We start from the raw sequence: 18,721 nt of genomic DNA, 5'->3' as shown, positions 1-18,721 counted from the left end.
TCATCATTAACTTTGATATAAGCTTCTATTCGTCCCCCACTTGTGGAAAACTTCAGTGGTACAGTCGTTGCAATTGCATCATACATTCAGTTCTGGTGACTGCGATTGTTACAGAACATTAGAACATAAAGCCATGTAATTCACTGGGGGCACCTTGTGATCAAATGACCTCAGTGAAGAAAAATATAGCATGAATTTCCTCATAAATAAACAACTAAATAAGGTAATGCTGGTGGATATATACTAACTAATAAATAGTATTACTAGCTAAATTATATATACTGGCAAAACTAATGACAGGATGAATTGAGAAAAAAAGCGTAGCCCGGAATTCTTCTAGTTAGGCCGTTCCAGCAGTGTCAGCCCTCGCGTTCCCGGTGCTCTTGTGAGGTTATGTCACGTGAGCCCTGCGCCCAATCAGCGCTGGCGTCACCTGCTCTGCCTTCGCACAAATCAAACATCAAGAGGAAGTCAGAGAACAGACTGAGCCATGACTTCCTGTTGATGTTCAATATGTCCGAAGGTGGAGCTGGTGACGCCAGTGCTAATTGGGTGCAGGACTCATGTGACATAACCTCACGTGATTCCCGGAAGTGCAAGTGCAAGAACTGTTAGCATGGCACAAGAGGTGAGTATAGGTGTTTTGTTTGTTTTTTTTTAATGGGGCCAAACATGGAGAATGAGAAGGGGTTGCCCTAGTAGTACACAATTGCACAAAAGTTTCACTTCTATGAATAGAACTTTCCCTTTAAATAGCTGTGTTACATTAGTCCTTTCTGAGAATTGGTTGTAAATACCATTCATGCTGACAAATTGTACAATTCATGGAATCTGAGAGTTATCCAAAAATTTCTAGTGGCACTCGCTTCATTCTTACATTCCCAATTAGCTGTGTAGCTTCTTGTGTGCCCGGCTGTGAGAGGATGATATATTCCATATGCATACAAAAGATGTCATTAAGGCCATGCTGCTAAGTGGCGCCTAACTCGGCACTTATGAATGTGCCCGCTATAGATGTGTTCACTGCATGCTAAATTGACGCAACCTAACTGCATCTAGATGATTGATGTCTGTATTAGTAGTGTCAACCCTTTCTGCCTAACGCTAGTCATTTACAAACACAATCAAATTCACATTAATGTATTCCTTTTCGTGGGCGACTTGCAAAAGTTCTATTTTCATATCTCTGGATTTTCTCATCTGATGTTCCCTTTTGCTTTTGGCTGTCGGGCAGCGGGTGCCAGTTTTCTGCAATTAGCGGCTGTATTTGTTTTTTGCAAGGCAACCTTCTCTATAATGTAATAATAACAGTGCCTCTGAGCAATGCAAATATGGTCTAAGTTGGTAATATGTATAATTTGTCATCAGACCTGATAGGCTGCACAGAGGTGACCTCACTGGTGATTATGGAGAACTTGTAGGATTTCCCCAAGTTGTATTCTGTTCAGATAGGAGAGGCACATAACCAGGGGTGTGCAGTTGGTAAGCCAAACCTCTGACTCCTCAATTTCCCCAACTGACTCCACAGCCCTGCCTCACTACTGAGCATGTACATAAAGTGCAGCACAGATTCCTCTCCACAGCCCTGCTTCGCTACTGAGCATGGACATAAAGTGCAGCACAGATTCCTCTCCACAGCCCTGCCTCGCTACTGAGCATGTACATAAAGTGCAGCACAGATTCCTCTCCACAGCCCTGCCTCTCTACTGAGCATGTACATAAAGTGCAGCACAGATTCCTTTCCACAGCCCTGCCTCTCTACTGAGCATGTACATAAAGTGCAGCACAGATTCCTCTCCACAGCCCTGCTTCGCTACTGATCATGTACATAAAGTGCATCACAGCTTCCTCTCCACAGCCCTGCCTCACTACTAAGCATGTACATAAAGTGCAGCGCAGATTCATCTCCACAGTACTTCCTCGCTACTTATCATGTACATAAAGTGCAGCACAGATTCCTCTCCACAGCTCTGCTTCGCTACTGAGCATGTACATAAAGTGCAGCACAGAGTCCTCTCCACAGCCCTGCCTCGCTACTGAGCATGTACATAAAGTGCAGCGCAGATTCATCTCCACAGCACTGCCTCGCTACTGATCATGTACATAAAGTGCAGCACAGCTTCCTCTCCACAGCCCTGCCTCACTACTAAGCATGTACATAAAGTGCAGCGCAGATTCATCTCCACACTACTGCCTCGCTACTTATCATGTACATAAAGTGCAGCACAGATTCCTCTCCACAGCTCTGCCTCGCTACTTAGCATGTACATAAAGTGCAGCACGGATTCCTCTCCACAGCCCTGCCTTGCTACTGAGCATGTGCATAAAGTGCAGAACAAATTCATCTTCACAGCCCTGCCTCGCTACTGAGCATGGACATAAAGTGCAGCACAGATTCATCTCCACAGTACTGCCTCGCTACTGAGCATTGACATAAAGTGCAGCACAGATTCTTCTCCACAGTACTGCCTCACTACTGAGCATGGACAAAGTGCAGGACAGATTTATCTCCACAGCCCTGCCTCGCTACTGAGCATGTACATAAAGTGCAGCACAGATTCCTCTCCACAGCCCTGCCTCACTACTAAGCATGTACATAATGTGCAGCACAGATTCCTCTCCACAGCTCTGCCTCGCTACTGAGCATGTACATAAAGTGGAGCACAGATTCCTCTCCACAGCCCTGCCTCGCTACTGATCATGTACATAAAGTGCAGCACAGATTCCTCTCCACAGCCCTGCCTCTCTACTGAGCATGTACATAAAGTGCAGCGCAGATTCATCTCCACAGCACTGCCTCGCTACTGATCATGTACATAAAGTGCAGCACAGATTCCTCTCCACAGCTCTGCCTCGCTACTGAACACGTACATAAAGTGCAGCACAGATTCCTCTCCACAGCCCTTCCTCGCTACTGAGCATGGACGTAAAGTGCAGCACAGATTCCTCTCCACAGCCCTGCCTCGCTACTGAGCATGTGCATAAAGTGCAGAATAGATTCATCTTCACAGCCCTGCCTCGCTGAGCATGGACATAAAGTGCAGCACAGATTCATCTCCACAGTACTGCCTCAATACTGAGCATTGACATAAAGTGCAGCACAGATTCCTCTCCACAGTACTGCCTCACTACTGAGCATGGACATAAAGTGCAGCACAGATTTCTCTCCACAGCATTGCCTCGCTACTGAGCATGTACATAAAGTGCAGCACAGCTTCCTCTCCACAGCCCTGCCTCACTACTAAGCATGTACATAAAGTGCAGCGCAGATTCATCTCCACAGTACTGCCTCGCTACTGAGCATGTATATAAAGTGCAGCACAGATTCCTCTCCACAGCTCTGCCTCGCTACTGAGCATGTACATAAAGTGCAGCACAGATTCCTCTCCACAGCCCTGCCTCGCTACTGAGCATGTACATAAAGTGCAGCACAGATTCCTCTCCACAGCCCTGCCTCTCTACTGAGCATGTACATAATGTGCAGCACAGATTCCTCTCCACGGCCCTGCCTCTCTACTAAGCATGTACATAATGTGCAGCGCAGATTCCTCTCCACAGCGCTGCCTCGCTACTGATCATGTACATAAAGTGCAGCACAGATTCATCTCCACAGCCCTGCCTCACTACTAAGCATGTACATAAAGTGCAGCGCAGATTCATTTCCACAGTACTGCCTCGCTACTGAGCATGTACATAAAGTGCAGCACAGAGTCCTCTCCACAGCCCTGCCTCGCTACTGAGCATGTACATAAAGTGCAGCACAGATTCCTCTCCACAGCCCTGCCTTGCTACTGAGCATGTGCATAAAGTGAAGAACAGATTCATCTCCACAGCCCTGCCTCGCTACTGAGCATGTACATAAAGTGCAGCACAGATTCCTCTCCACAGCCCTGCCTCTCTACTGAGCATGTACATAATGTGCAGCGCAGATTCCTTTCCACAGCACTGCCTCGCTACTGATCATGTACATAAAGTGCAGCACAGATTCATCTCCACAGTACTGCCTCACTACTAAGCATGTACATAAAGTGCAGCACAGAGTCCTCTCCACAGCCCTGCCTCACTACTGAGCATGGACATAAAGCGCAGCACGGATTCCTCTCCACAGCCCTGCCTTGCTATTGAGCATGTGCATAAAGTGAAGAACAGATTCATCTTCACAGCCCTGCCTCGCTACTGAGCATGGACCTAAAGTGCAGCACAGATTCATCTCCACAGTACTGCCTCGCTACTGAGCATTGACATAAAGTGCAGCACAGATTCATCTTCACAGCCCTGCTTCGCTACTGAGCATGGACCTAAAGTGTAGCACAGATTCCTCTCCACAGTGCTGCCTCACTACTGAGCATGGACATAAATTGCAGCACAGATTCCTCTCCACAGCCCTGCCTCGCTACTGAGCATGGACAAAGTCCAGCACAGATTCCTCTCCACAGCCCTGCCTCGCTACTGAGCATGTACATAAAGTGCAGCACAGATTCCTCTCCACAGTCCTGCCTCGCTACTGAGCATGTGCATAAAGTGCAGAACAGATTCATCTTCACAGCCCTGCCTCACTACTAAGCATGTACATAAAGTGCAGCGCAGATTCATCTCCACAGCCCTGCCTCACTAGTAAGCATGGACATAAAGTGCAGCGCAGATTCATCTCCACAGCCCTGCCTCACTACTAAGCATGTACATAAAGTGCAGCGCAGATTCATCTCCACAGTACTGCCTCGCTACTTATCATGTACATAAAGTGCAGCACAGAGTCCTCTCCACAGCCCTGCCTCGCTACTGAGCATGGACATAAAGCGCAGCACGGATTCCTCTCCACAGCCCTGCCTTGCTACTGAGCATGTGCATAAAGTGAAGACCAGATTCATCTTCACAGCCCTGCCTCGCTACTGAGCATGGACCTAAAGTGCAGCACAGATTCATTTCCACAGTACTGCCTCCCTACTGAGCATTGACATAAAGTGCAGCACAGATTCATCTTCACAGCCCTGCTTCGCTACTGAGCATGGACCTAAAGTGTAGCACAGATTCCTCTCCACAGTGCTGCCTCACTACTGAGCATGGACATAAATTGCAGCACAGATTCCTCTCCACAGCCCTGCCTCACTACTGAGCATGGACAAAGTGCAGCACAGATTCCTCTCCACAGCCCTGCCTCGCTACTGAGCATGTACATAAAGTGCAGCACAGATTCCGCTCCACAGTCCTGCCTCGCTACTGAGCATGTGCATAAAGTGCAGAACAGATTCATCTTCACAGCCCTGCCTCACTACTAAGCATGTACATAAAGTGCAGCGCAGATTCATCTCCACAGCCCTGCCTCACTAGTAAGCATGGACATAAAGTGCAGCACAGATTCCTCTCCACAGTACTGCCTCACTACTGAGCATGTACATAAAGTGCAGCACAGATTCCTCTCCACAGTCCTTCCTCGCTACTGAGCATGGACATAAAGTGCAGCACAGATTCCTCTCAACAGCCCTGCCTCGCTACTGAGAATGTGCATAAAGTGCAGAACAGATTCCTCTCCACAGCCCTGCCTCGCTACTGAGCATGGACATAAAGTGCAGCACAGATTCATCTCCACAGTACTGCCTCACTACTGAGCATGGACATAAAGTGGAGCACAGATTCCTCTCCACAGCCCTGCCTTGCTACTGAGCATGGACAAAGTGCAGCACAAATTTATCTCCACATAGGACATTTCATTACTTTCCCAAATTCATATGCAAACATTTACAGCACATCCTGCATTGTACTACTGATCCCAATGTATATATATATTTTCGTAAAAGGAAAAAGATGCGGCACTCACCCAGATTTGCAGTGCAGTGTTTCTTTATTCAACCATTAAAGGTCACACAATAAAGGACGGGCAGATAACATGAGGCATGCGGGGAAAAAGACGGACGACAGCCGTTTCGCGTACACAGACGCTTCAACAGGTCCAGGTGTCTTTTTCCCCGCATGCCTCATGTTATCTGCCCGTCCTTTATTGTGTGACCTTTAATGGTTGAATAAAGAAACACTGCACTGCAAATCTGGGTGAGTGCCGCATCTTTTTCCTTCTTTTACAAATTTAGCATGTTTTTTTTTATGCTGAGCACCGTTATTCCCAGCAGTGTTTTATACACTGTGTGCCTGTGATTGATCCTCGACTTGTTGTTGGTGGATTAGAGCCTTGGTGCCCGTTCATCTGGGCTTTCTTTGAATTGAAATATATATATATTTTTGGTGTTGGTCTATTTTATACCGACTCCACCAAAAATGGACACTGACTCCACAGCCCTGCCCATATCAGTATTATAAGGGCTCCTTCACATGGTTTTCATTATTTTCAGTCAGAGTACAGGCCATGATAAAAAAAAACAACAGACTGTACTCGGACCAATGTTTATTCATTGGGACAGCGCAGTGATTGAACCATCATGTGAAAAAAAATTGCAGCATGCATTCTGCAAATCAGGTGAAACTCGCACATTCACGTCTATGGGTGCAAGAAAAAAATCGGGTGCCATACAGAGACACATTATAACATCTGATTTTTCCGGATTTATCAGGTGGGCCATTTATATGGATACACCTAAATAAAATGGGAATGGTTTGTGATATCAGCTTCCTGTTTGTGGCACATTAGTATTTTGGAGGGGAGAAACTTTTTAAGGTGGGTGATGACCATGGCGGCCATTTTGAAGTCGGCCATTTTGGATCCAACTTTATTTTTTCCCATGGGAGGAGGGTCATGTGACACATCAAACGTATCGAGAATTTCACAAGAAAAACAATGATGTGCTTGGTTTTAACATAACTTTATTCTTTCATGAATTATTTACAAGTTTATGACCACTTATAAAATGTGTTCAAAGTGCTGCCCATTGTGTTGGATTGTCAATTCAGCCCTCTTCTCCCACTCTTGACACACTGATAGCAGTGGCGTAGCAACTGTTTGTGGCGCCCGGGGCGGTCGAAAAATTTGCCGCCTCTTTGGTCGTTGATAATCCGGAAGCATCCGAAGAGCCCAGACTGCACTCAAAGATCTAATTTTTAGTCTGCTACTAACTCTGCTGTTATTATTTCTAGACTTTCATCTTCTTGCAGTTCTCTCTCTCTCTCTCGCGCTCTCTCTCTCTCTCTATATATATATGATATATGTATTAGCTTGATGATGCTGGATGAAGACCTAATGGCTCTTTTAATAATAATTTTTAATAATGTGACAGAAAAGAAACAAAGTATATGGGGAGGAGATGTACGAGGACACGTATATGGGGGCTGTACGAGAACACTTATATGGGGGATGATTATTGTATTAGGACACCTGTGGTGTGATGTCTATGTGGCATGTGACAGCTGTCTGTGGCTTCTCCCGTACAGATGTTGGTGGTGCATTCTCCAGTAATGGCCGCGGTGCACCCAGCAGCCTCTCCCACAAGTCGCCCCCACGCCCCCATACCATGCTCCCCAGTATCCCACCTCACCCCGTGCAGTACTGTCCTACCCTTTTCCTCTCGCTTCCAGCCGGGGCAGCAGCACCGCCATATTCTTTCCTCCTCCCGGGAGCATCAATAGGGCGGAGCCTCTGCAGCTGCTACGGTGCCAGGACGGGACAGAAAACCTAGGAAAGCAGAGCTGCTGCTGTGCTGACACATGCACAGAGTGTACACACACACACAGGCGTACACACAGGTGTATACACAGACACACAGGCATACACAAACACAGTCGTACACACACATAGGTGTATATATAAACACACAGACACACACACACAGGTGTATACACACACAGACACACACACAGGCATACACAAACAGGTGTACACACACATAGGTGGATACACACAGGTGTATACATACACACACACACACACACACAGGCGTACACACACAGGTGTACATAAACACACACATAGGTGTACACACACAGTGTGGCTGCAGGCACAGATCCTTTCGCTGCTGCACTTGGTGAGACACAGGCAGCGGTGTTGGTGGCACATAACTGCACACAATGGAGGCAGACACACACCCAGCGCAGCCTGTGATGAGGATGACAGCTGCCTGCACACAGGGCCGCCGGGGGCAGCCCCGCACTCACCAGCTCACTGCTTGGCTCTTCCTAACATGGCTCCTTGTGTGCATCACATTCCTGGCAGCCGCGCACCATCCCACCATGACAGTCCTCCAGTGCAGCGGGGCTGACGTCAGCACTGCCTCTGCCCAGCGCAGCGCCGCTCACTGAGGGTCCAGGCGGAGAGGAGGGAGAAGCTGCTAAGTAGCAGGGGTACAGCGGCTCCCGATAGGCGGAGGAGAAGGATGGAGGAAGGGTGGGAAGAAGAGGCTGCATTACCCCCTCACTGCACAGCCCCGCAGGCCGAAATGTACAGTCAGTGAGTCCAGGCTCCGTGCTTCTCCCACAGAGGAGAGGAATTGCTTCTGCTGCCGCGCCGCTATGCCACTGACTGATAGCAACACTGCAGAAGAAATGCTAGCACAGACTTCCAGTATCCGTTGTTTCAGATGCTGCACATCTCGGATCTTCACAGCATAGACAATTGCCTTCAGCTGACCCCAAAGATTATAAGTCTAAGGGGGTCAAAATTACATTAAAACCATATATACTGCTGCTCCTGTATGTGTAACTACCTCGCTCTGGGAGACATGTTTTCTGATGAAGATCTATTTATATTTTTAAATACATTTTTGGATAAAATGAAAGTAATATCTGCTGGTGGCACGATCGGCAAATGCTGCTGAACATTTTTCCATCACACCATGGCCTCCACTCGCATAACTAATTGAATTTTTATTGAATTTTCAAAATAGAATTACAGAGTAAAATGTAAACACAAGGTAGTAAGATTTAATATGTTTCAGTATAATTTAGTAATCTACCCTCGGTAATTGATGGACTCAACTCTGAAGTATCCATCTCTTAAAATCCTGTTTAGACAGATATATTGACACAAAAGGGGGACGGAAATGGAGAATATTTCTAACACAACACAGATTGTAAAAACTTCATGACCATGTGTAGTAAGTCTCTTTGTACCCAATATACAGTGGGGAAAATAAGTATTTCATAGAATCGTAGAGTTGGAAGGGACCTCCTGGGCCATCTGGTCCAACCCCCTGCTCAGAGCAGGATTCGCTAAATCATCCCAGACAGATGTCTGTCCAGCCTCTGTTTGAAGACTTCCATTGAAGTAGAACTCACCACTTCTCATGGCAGCCTGTTCCACTCATTGATCACTCTAACTGTCAAAAAGTTTTTTTAAATATCTAATCTGTCTCCCATTCAGTTTCATCCCATTGCTTCTAGTCTTTCCTTGTGCAAATGAGAATAAAGATGATCCTTCTACAATGTGACAGCCCTTGAGATATTTGTAGACAGCTATTAAGTCTCCTCTCAGTCTTCTCTTTTGCAAGCTAAACATTCCCTAATCATGCAACCTTTCCTCATAAGACAGGGTTTGCAGACCGGTCACCATTCTGGTCGCTCTTTTCTGAACTTGCTCCAGTTTCTTGATGTCTTTTTTAAAGTGTGGTACCCAAAACTGGACACAGTATTCCAGATGAGGTCTCACCAAAGAGGAGTAATGACTTCACGTGATCTAGACTGTATGCTTCTGTTAATACATCCTAGAATTGCATTTGCCTTTTTTGCTGCTGCATCACACTGTTGACTCATATTCAGTCTGTGATCTATTAGTATACCCAAGTCTTTTTCACATGTGCTGTTGCTTAGCCCTATTCCTCCTATTCTGTATATGCTTTTTTCATTTTTATTGCCCAGATATAGTACTTTGCATTTTTCCTGTTAAAAACCATTCTGTTAGTTGCTGCCCACTGCTCCAGTTTATTTATATCTTTTTGAATTCTCTCTCTCTCTTTATTATTAGCTATCCCTCCTAGCGTTGTGTCATCAGCAAATTTAATCAGTTTACCCTCAATTCCTTCATCTAAATCATTGATAAAGATGTTGAACAATACAGGGCCCAGGACAGAAACCTTGGTACAGAAATTTGGTACAGAAACCTTTGTTTGCCGTTACAGAGGTCAGATGTTTCCTGTAGTTCTTGACCATGTTTGCACACACTGCAGCAGGGATTTGGCCCACTCCACCATACAGATCTTCTCCAGATATTTTAAGTTTTGGGACTGTCGCTGTGCAACATTGAGTTTCAGCTCCCTCCAAAGATTTTTTTTATTGATTGGGTTCAAGTTTCAAACTTGCTAAGCCACCTCATGACCTTGAAATGCTTCTTATGGAGCCACTCCTTGCTCTTACTGTTGGCCAAAATCTCACGATACATGACCCCATATATCCTACCTTCAATATGGTGCAGTTTTCCTGTCCCCTTTACAGAAAAGCACCCCCAAAGTATGCTGTTTCCTTCCCCTACCATGCTTCACGATTGGGACGGTGGTCTTGGGGTCGTACTCATCCTTCTTCCTCCAAACAAGGCAAGTGGAGTTGATTCCAAAAAGTTCTACTTTGGTCTCATCTGACCACATGACCTTCTCCTCTTTATCATCCAAATGATCACTGGTAAACTTCAAACTGGCCTGGATATGTGCTGGCGTGAGCAGGGGACTTTTCGTGCTCTGCAGGATTTCAATCCATGACCGCGTAGTGTGTTACTAACAATAATGTTTGAGAATGTGGTCCCAGCTCTCTTCATGTCAGTGACCAGGTCCTCACTTGTAGTTCTGAGCCGATTCCTGACCTTTCTCAGAATCATCCTTACACCACGAAGTGAGATTTTGCATGGAGGCCAAGACCAAGGATGATTGACAGTCATCTTGTGTTTCTTCCATTTTCTAATAATTTTGCCAACAGTTGTTGCCTTCTCACCAAGCTGCTTGCCTATTGTCCTGTAGCTCATCCCAGCCTTGTTCAGGTCTACAGTTTTGTCACTGGTGTCCTTAGGCGCTCTTTGTTCTTGGCCATGGTGGAGAGGTTGGAGTGTGATTTGAGTGTATGCACAGGAGTCTTTCATCCTGGTAAAGAGTTCAAAGAGGTGCAGTTACAACAGGTAATGAGTGCAGAGTAGGAGGGCTTCTTAAAGAAAAACTAACTGGTCTGTGAGAGCCAGAATTCTTTCTGATTGGTAGGTGATCAAATACTTATTTCAGGCAATAAAATGCAGTTTAATTATTTAACTATCATACAATGTGATTTTCTGTTTTGTTTTTTTTTTTATTATTATTTATTTTTAGATTGTGCCTGTCACAGTTGAAGTGTACCTACTATAATAATTACAGGCCTCTCCATTCTTTGTAGGTGGGAAAAGTTACAAAATCTTCGGTGTATCAAATACTTATTTTCCCAACTGTATGTCCCAGTGATTCCAGACTGCTTCAAAGTGTTCCACTGTGTTTTTCTAGCAAGGCTGTGAGATGTTACCTGCTTCATATATCTTGTATACACAAATGTAGCTCACTATTTGGTGATGGTTCTACGCACCTCCGCTTACATGCTATCAAATATCTTGCAGCTGTGGTCAGATGTAGTAGAAGCTGTTGGGAATTACTACTAGTCTGGAAGTGTGAGATGTTGAGTAGGTAAAATTTGGTATCCAATGGTGCCTGAAGACCCATGGCCTTAAAAATAAGCGTCTTAAGAATTTCCCAAAAATCTTGAGTACTTGTACGTGTCCAGAATGGGTAAGGTAAGTCACCCTCAACAATAACGATTCATGCACCGAGGAAGGAATGAGGATTCTGGGAACATTTATTTATTTAATAAAAAAAAAAAAAACACTGTCACCTGAAAGATAACAATATATAGGTATCCTAGGATACAGCATAATAGGTTATGATCACAGCTCGGCTCCCCCCTCCCTGCACAGTGACCTCTGCACAGATTACAGGGCATGCCTTGAAATCTCTCCTATAAAACGCACTGCACATCTCCAGCCTGTTTCATATTGACCATGTGGCAGCTGTTAACAGCATTTCATGCAAGATGGCTGCCATCATAATAACGTACAAAAAATAAAGTAAAAAAAATCTACAATAAAAAATAATACAAGTAATACATTAAATTTTGCCGCCTTCTTATTCAAAAACCACTTCCTAGAAACAATGTTGTTTCCAAAATGAACCAGTTTCCTCCTTTTCCCGGTCTAGTTTCTCCAGTTAAGCATATGGTACATATGGCGGCCTGTCTTTTCCTCCCGGTAACCCAGCTTCCTCCTATGTGCCCTCCGCTAGAATGACACAAAGCAGATACTGTTCGATCTCTCCCTGCCAGTAACTTTATACTCTACTCCCTTCATCCAAATAATATCCAAAGGACGATAAGAGCAGCTTCATCCACGCCGTAATGTAATACCGAGCATCATGTCCTGTGTGGGATGGAAGCTTAATTGTTTGATTACAAATGTGAATGCGGTATTGTTCCCTTTAATAGATTTTGTCCTTCACCCACAGCGGCTCAGCCGCATCGCTGAACGTTTATAGCCATCAGTCCGCATCGCAGATTATAAATAATCATGTACATGGCAGATAATCCTTTTATGAGATGTCACCACATTGTTTATTGTGCATACTTCTCCAAAAGAAGTGTAAAAAATAATAAAATGTTACACGGAGAAATGGCTTTTGAGCTTTGATGGATGAAGAATGCTGTTTAATAGACTCAGTTCACACTGGCTGTTTTTGCTGCTTTTTTTCTGCTGCTTTTATTCTGCAGCAAAACCCGAGTGCTCGGCAGGAAAGAAGCTGCGGCAAAATCGCAGGTTTTGCTGCTTCTTTTGCAGCGTTTTTGGTTAGTTTTTTTTTCCATTCAATTCAATGGGTGAAAAACGCTGAAAGAAGTGACATGCTCTGTGTCCAAAAAAAACATTCAAAGCACAAAATACTGATGACAAAAAAAACAAGCTGTGTGCAGGAGATTGTGAAATCTGATAGACATAGCTGGTACTGAAAAATGCAGCTGAAAATTAGCATTAAAGTCACAGCAAAAACACCCACCCCAGTGTGAACTTAGCCTTAAGGGGGTTTTACACACAGTGATATCGCTATAACGTCACCGATTTTGTGACGTTATAGCGATATCGCTGTGTGTGATACTTACCTCCGACCGCTCCCCCGCTGGTTATCGCTGATCACGCGAGAATGTCCGGCTCCATTTCTCGTCGGGCGCTTCCTGCTGTGCTTCCTGCTGTGGGAGACGAGCGACGCGTGGAGACAGGCGGGAGGACGTCTGGATCGCTGAGTGTGAAAGGTGAGTATCGTGCGCTGCGTCGCTGCTGCATCGCTGTGAGATCTTCCTGTGTGGCAGCTCACTAGCGATCATTTAGCGATGCACCAGCGATCCTGACCGGGTCATATCGCTGGTCGGATCGCTGGTGCATCGCTAAGTGTAAAAGGGCCTTTAGTGTCGCTGGCAGTGGGCAAAGTAGGAAAATGGAGGGAATCCTGCCTCCGTACACTGATCAGCACCAGGGGCCAGGTCACATTGTACAGTTCCCTGTTCCCTCCTATGTCCAGACTATAGAAAATGCAGAATTTCCAGTCCCCTGCAAAAGGGACTTAAAACAGCAAATCTGTGTTTGTTTTTTCTTTTAATATAGTTTATTGTGCAGGATAAATGCCATGTTCATTTTATAGTTTGAGTCATCGGCACAACAAAACTACATATGTGAGCATGTATGGGATGGGGCATATTAATAGGCCATATCTTGGCTATAGAGACTTCATTTGAGAGCCGCTTACTACGGGGATCAGGGATCCTGTCATCATGATTGATTGTTCAAATTGCATGCTAATAAGCTGCAAGTGCAGTGGTTGGGCTCTGCACTTGCAGCTCTCCTGTCTCTCCCTATTCCCCGCACCCTGCCTATCTCCTGTCTCTGACAGGTGACTCATGTCTTAGTGACCTGTTAGTCAGACACAAGAAGCAGTCAGCAAGCAGGGAATAGGCGAAGACGCAGGAGAGCTGTAAGTGCATGGCCCGCCCACTGCACTTGCAGCTTAGCATACAGTTTCTGCTATGGATTTCTCTAAAACAGCCAAACTGATTACTTACAAGAAAGGTAAGGATTTACTGGGCATTAAAGCGCCTCTACATATATGGCATTAGTTTGAGGTATAAAATCCTGATGACAGATTATCTGTAATGTAAGGGCAGGTACCTTGATTCTAACACTGTATCACTCACTGAGCTGCTTGCTATAGGTTTGATTCACAAGTGTTTTATCAACATGATATTATCACTAAAGGATTAGCAACCCTGCAGCAATGTAATCCTCAATATTCATGAGCTCTGACTAACCCGGCCGCCACCACGGATTGGCAGCTGTCTATGCACAGAGTAGGCAGAAAGCTGGCAACTGGTGGAGTGGACGGGGTTATATACAGTTCATTACTGAGAGGACTAGCAGATCTACAACAAACAACTGCAGCAAGGAGCCCAGTAAGGCTACGTTCCCACACTGAGCTTTTGGTGAGTTTTTGATGTTGTAGGTTTTCGTCCTTCCTTAAGTAAAATAAGTTACTTGTATTTTTCCGAAAATGCGCAGTGTAAAAAAACTCATAGTAGGAATGTAGCCTTAGTAACACAGAACTGGAATCGGGGACTCTGCCCCTAGATCATTCTGCTCTCTGATAGGACAGCAAAAATATGGTGTTGGGTGCCGTTTAATTAGCAAATGCAAAGACATGACGATCTAGTGGATTTTAGGAGCCAGGACATCTCTTCATTAGATTTGATGATCTTTTGGTTTTACTATGCCCCATGCAGTTCATTTATCCTTTGCTGGGTTTCTCGATCTGAAAATGTTATCCCGGCTGCAGAACAGAGAGTTTATTTTTAGGGAACTCTGATAATGAAAATCAAAAAACATCCGTAAATTCGTCTGGGGATCATGCTGTTGTGGGGTTAAAATCCTTAGAAACGCCTTTAAATCTCTACCATAGATTTTTAGCACAATTGAACATAAATGCTAAGTTTATATGTATTCTTCTATATCATTATATCAAGTATATCATTTTATTTTCTTTCATTGGTTTGTTGTGCAGATTGAATACGAGAAGAAGAAAAAAGACGATGGAAAGCGTGCACGTGCGGACAAGCAGCAGGTGTTGGACATGCTGTTTTCTGCTTTTGAAAAGCATCAGTATTACAACCTTAAAGATCTAGTAGACATTACAAAGCAGCCCGTGGTAAGTGGCAGAGATAAAGGCCCGGAGTGGGGGTGGTAGACAGTGTGTATTTCATAAGCGATTTAACACTTTCATTTCTTCCTATGGCGTTATTGTGATCACACCTCTTTCTGGTTCGCAAATTCTTTATGTATTTAAAGTGCCTTATAGGTATATTGTAAAATACAAATAAGGTGTTATATAATATGCTACCTTCTAAGGAGTCCCTTCTACAGAGTTGTATATTATGTGGCATGAGTAACTTCTTAAAATACCTCTGGGTATGCCGTGGCCTGCCTCTGGGTATGCCGTGGTCTACCTCTGGGTATGCCGTGGGCTGCCTCTGGGTGTGCCGTGGGCTGCCTCTGGGTATGCCGTGGGCTGCCTCTGGGTATGCCGTGGGCTGCCTCTGGGTATGCCGTGGGCTGCCTCTGGGTATGCCGTGGGCTGCCTCTGGGTATGCCGTGGGCTGCCTCTGGGTATGCCGTGGTCTACCTCTGGGTATGCCGTGGGCTGCCTCTGGGTGTGCCGTGGGCTGCCTCTGGGTATGCCGTGGGCTGCCTCTGGGTATGCCGTGGGCTGCCTCTGGGTATGCCGTGGGCTGCCTCTGGGTATGCCGTGGGCTGCCTCTGGGTATGCCGTGGGCTGCCTCTGGGTATGCCGTGGCCTGCCTCTGGGTATGCCGTGGCCTGCCTCTGGGTATGCCGTGGCCTGCCTCTGGGTATGCCGTGGGCTGCCTCTGGGTATGCCGTGGGCTGCCTCTGGGTATGCCTTGGCTTGCCTCTGGGTATGCAACGAGTGTCCGTACTTCAAATACCCCTTTAACAGTCCTAGAAAAAGGCTGCAATTGAATTATTTTTTAATCCGTGATTTTAAGGTCCACATCATAGCAGTTTTTTTCTTTGTATTGTTAAGTAGGTTTTCTTGCAGGACATTGTTGTCAAACTGTATTTTGGTGGTTACTGTAGCATGAAATTTCGAAGCCTAAATCATGGCTGCATGCAAAGATCCAAATTTCTCAAGTGTCAACGCCCTATATATCCCTGCCCCTAATTAGCCAGGGCACACCTTTCAAATATCCTATTCAAAGGGGCACAAGAAAATCCTGTGTTCTTGGCTGTGTGTCGAGTGTCTAAACTCATGGTCTAATATTTGTGCCACATGCGGTGCCCCATAAGCCATTGTACGTATCTGCCCCATGGTCCTGCTCTTCTGTCTTTTTCCTACTAACCACATCTTCCATATGATCAGCCTGTAGCTGATTGCCTGCAGTTATTGCTTCCCTGTTCTAATCTCTGCAGCCTGAGCTGTAACCACTGGTGGAATATGTAATCAAATTATTGCAATCCAAGGTTAATTTTTCGTATTTGGATAAACAAGTTGACATTGAAGCCAGGATGCAGGAGTGATAACATTGGGGCATCAGGAGCTGCACACAAGGCCTGTCAAACGTACGTAGCTGAGCTTTTTTTGCGGACATCACAGCAGGGTTCACCCAATACAGTTAAATGGTCCAGCTACACATAAACCTTTACCAGTTCCTTAATAGCCTATGATCAGGGATGTAATGGTCGCAGAAGTCGCAACTGGTCCCGTGCAGATGGACGGCCTGCTGACGCAAGCGCAAATTTCAACTGGATGTGCATCCTTGAATGCACATTTAGCTGAAGTGAATTTCGGCGCAGAGACCCACCAAGTCAGTGTGCTACAATACATGCTGCCGGACAATCGGAAGCCAGCAGCTGACATCGACGTGCACATGACAGGCAGCGCATGGCAGTGACGTCTTGCTCTCTCTTTGCTTGCACACGGAAGTCACCTGCTGGCTTCAGAAGAGAACGTCACGCACTGCAGGAAAGATGAGTAGAATTTTTTTTTTCTATGTATTAAAGAACAGCGGCAGAAGGGGGACATATATACCAAGATAGGGGATATATATACCAGGATGGGGCTCAGGATAAGTAACATATATACTAGTATGGGGAACACACACAGTATAGTGCAGCACCCCCCCCCCCACAAATTGTAATGCAGCCTCCACACACACTCAATATAATGCCTACATAAACACACACTATAATGCATACACACACAATATACACTGTGTTCCAAATTATTAAGCAAATGATATTTTTCTCTGATTTTCCTAAATAGTCGGTACAAATGACAGTCAGTCTAATAAAGGTCATCACCGGTTAGAGTATACATCAAATTATATTGAAGAAACCTGTCAATGATAACAGTATAATCTCCAAAATGAATAAAACCTCAAATTGCACTGTTCCAAATTATTAGGCACATTAGAATTTCTAAACATTTGATATGTTTTAAAGAACTGACAATGCTCTTTTGTGGAATTTGCAGCATTAGGAGGTCACATTCACTGAGCAAAAAAGCTATTTAACTTCAAAACATCCTAACAGGCCAAGTTACATGTTAACATAGGAACCCTTCTTTGATATCACCTTCATAATTTTTGCATCCATTCAAATTGTGAGTTTTTGGAGAGTTACTGCATGGATTTCTTTGCATGAAGTCAGAATAGCCTCCCAGAGCTGCTGTTCTGATGTGACCAGCCTCCCACCCTCATAGATCTTTTGCTTGATGATACTCCAAAGGTTCTCCATAGGGTTGAGGTTAGGGGATGATGGTGGCCACACCATGAGTTTATCTCCTCTTATGCCCATAGCACTCAATGACTCGGAGGGATTTTTTGCAGCATGAGATGGTGCATTGCCATGCATGAAGATGATTTTGTTCCTGAAGGCATGTTTCTGCTTTTTATACCATGGAAGACAGCTGTCAGTCAGAAACTCTATATACTTTGCAGAGGTCATTTTCACACCTTCAGGAACCTTAAAGAGCCCTACCAGCTGTTTCCCCATGATTCCGGACCAAAACATGACTCCTCCAACTCCTTGCTGACGTCGCAGCCTTGGTGGGACATGGTGGACATCCACCAACCATCCACTACTCCATCCATCTGGACCATCCAGGGTTGCTCGACACTCATCAGTAAGCAAGACTGTTTGAAAATTAGTCTTCGTGTATGTCTGGGCCCACTGCAACCGTTTCTGCTTGTGAACACTGTTTAGGGGTGTCCGAATAGTAGATTTATGCACCACAGCAAGCCTTTGAAGGATCCTACACCTTGAGGCTCAAGGGACTCCAGAGGCACCAACAGCTTTAAATATCTGTTTGCTGGTTTGTAATGGCTTTTTAGCAGCCACTCTCTTAATCCGATGAACTTGCCTGGCAGAAACCTTCCTCATTCTGCCTTTATCAGCACAAACATGTCTGTGCTCAGAATCAACCACAAATCTCTTAACAGTACGATGATCACGTTTAAGTTTTTGGGAAATATCTAATGTTTTCATCTCTTGACCAAGGCATTGCACTATTTGATGCTTTTAACAGCAGCAGAGAGATCCTTTTTCTTTCCTAAATTCTTTGAAACCTGTGCCCTGCTTAATAATATGGAACATCATTCTTAAGTAGTTTTCCTTTAATTGAGCTCATCTTGTAAACTAATTATCACAGGCGTTTGAAATTGATTTCGGTGGTCCAAAGAG

At 45.1% G+C, this 18,721-nt stretch overlaps 1 protein-coding gene across 3 annotated transcripts in view; it reads left to right on the top strand.

The window, feature by feature from the left end:
* Nucleotides 1-18,721, top strand: part of GTF2F2 (general transcription factor IIF subunit 2) — a 292,361-nt gene that overhangs the window by 216,500 nt on the left and 57,140 nt on the right. For all 3 annotated transcript variants that reach the window (XM_073580282.1, XM_073580284.1, XM_073580283.1), the window contains one exon: nt 15,027-15,170. In XM_073580282.1, the coding sequence (XP_073436383.1) occupies nt 15,027-15,170 (144 nt within the window). The remainder of the gene's footprint in view (nt 1-15,026; nt 15,171-18,721) is intronic.

The sequence above is a fragment of the Dendrobates tinctorius genome, unplaced genomic scaffold (assembly GCF_039654945.1).
Source record: "Dendrobates tinctorius isolate UK_male_01 unplaced genomic scaffold, ASM3965494v1 ptg000064l, whole genome shotgun sequence".
In the NCBI taxonomy this organism is placed as follows: domain Eukaryota; kingdom Metazoa; phylum Chordata; class Amphibia; order Anura; family Dendrobatidae; genus Dendrobates; species Dendrobates tinctorius.
This window is presented reverse-complemented; position numbering and strand designations above follow the sequence as displayed.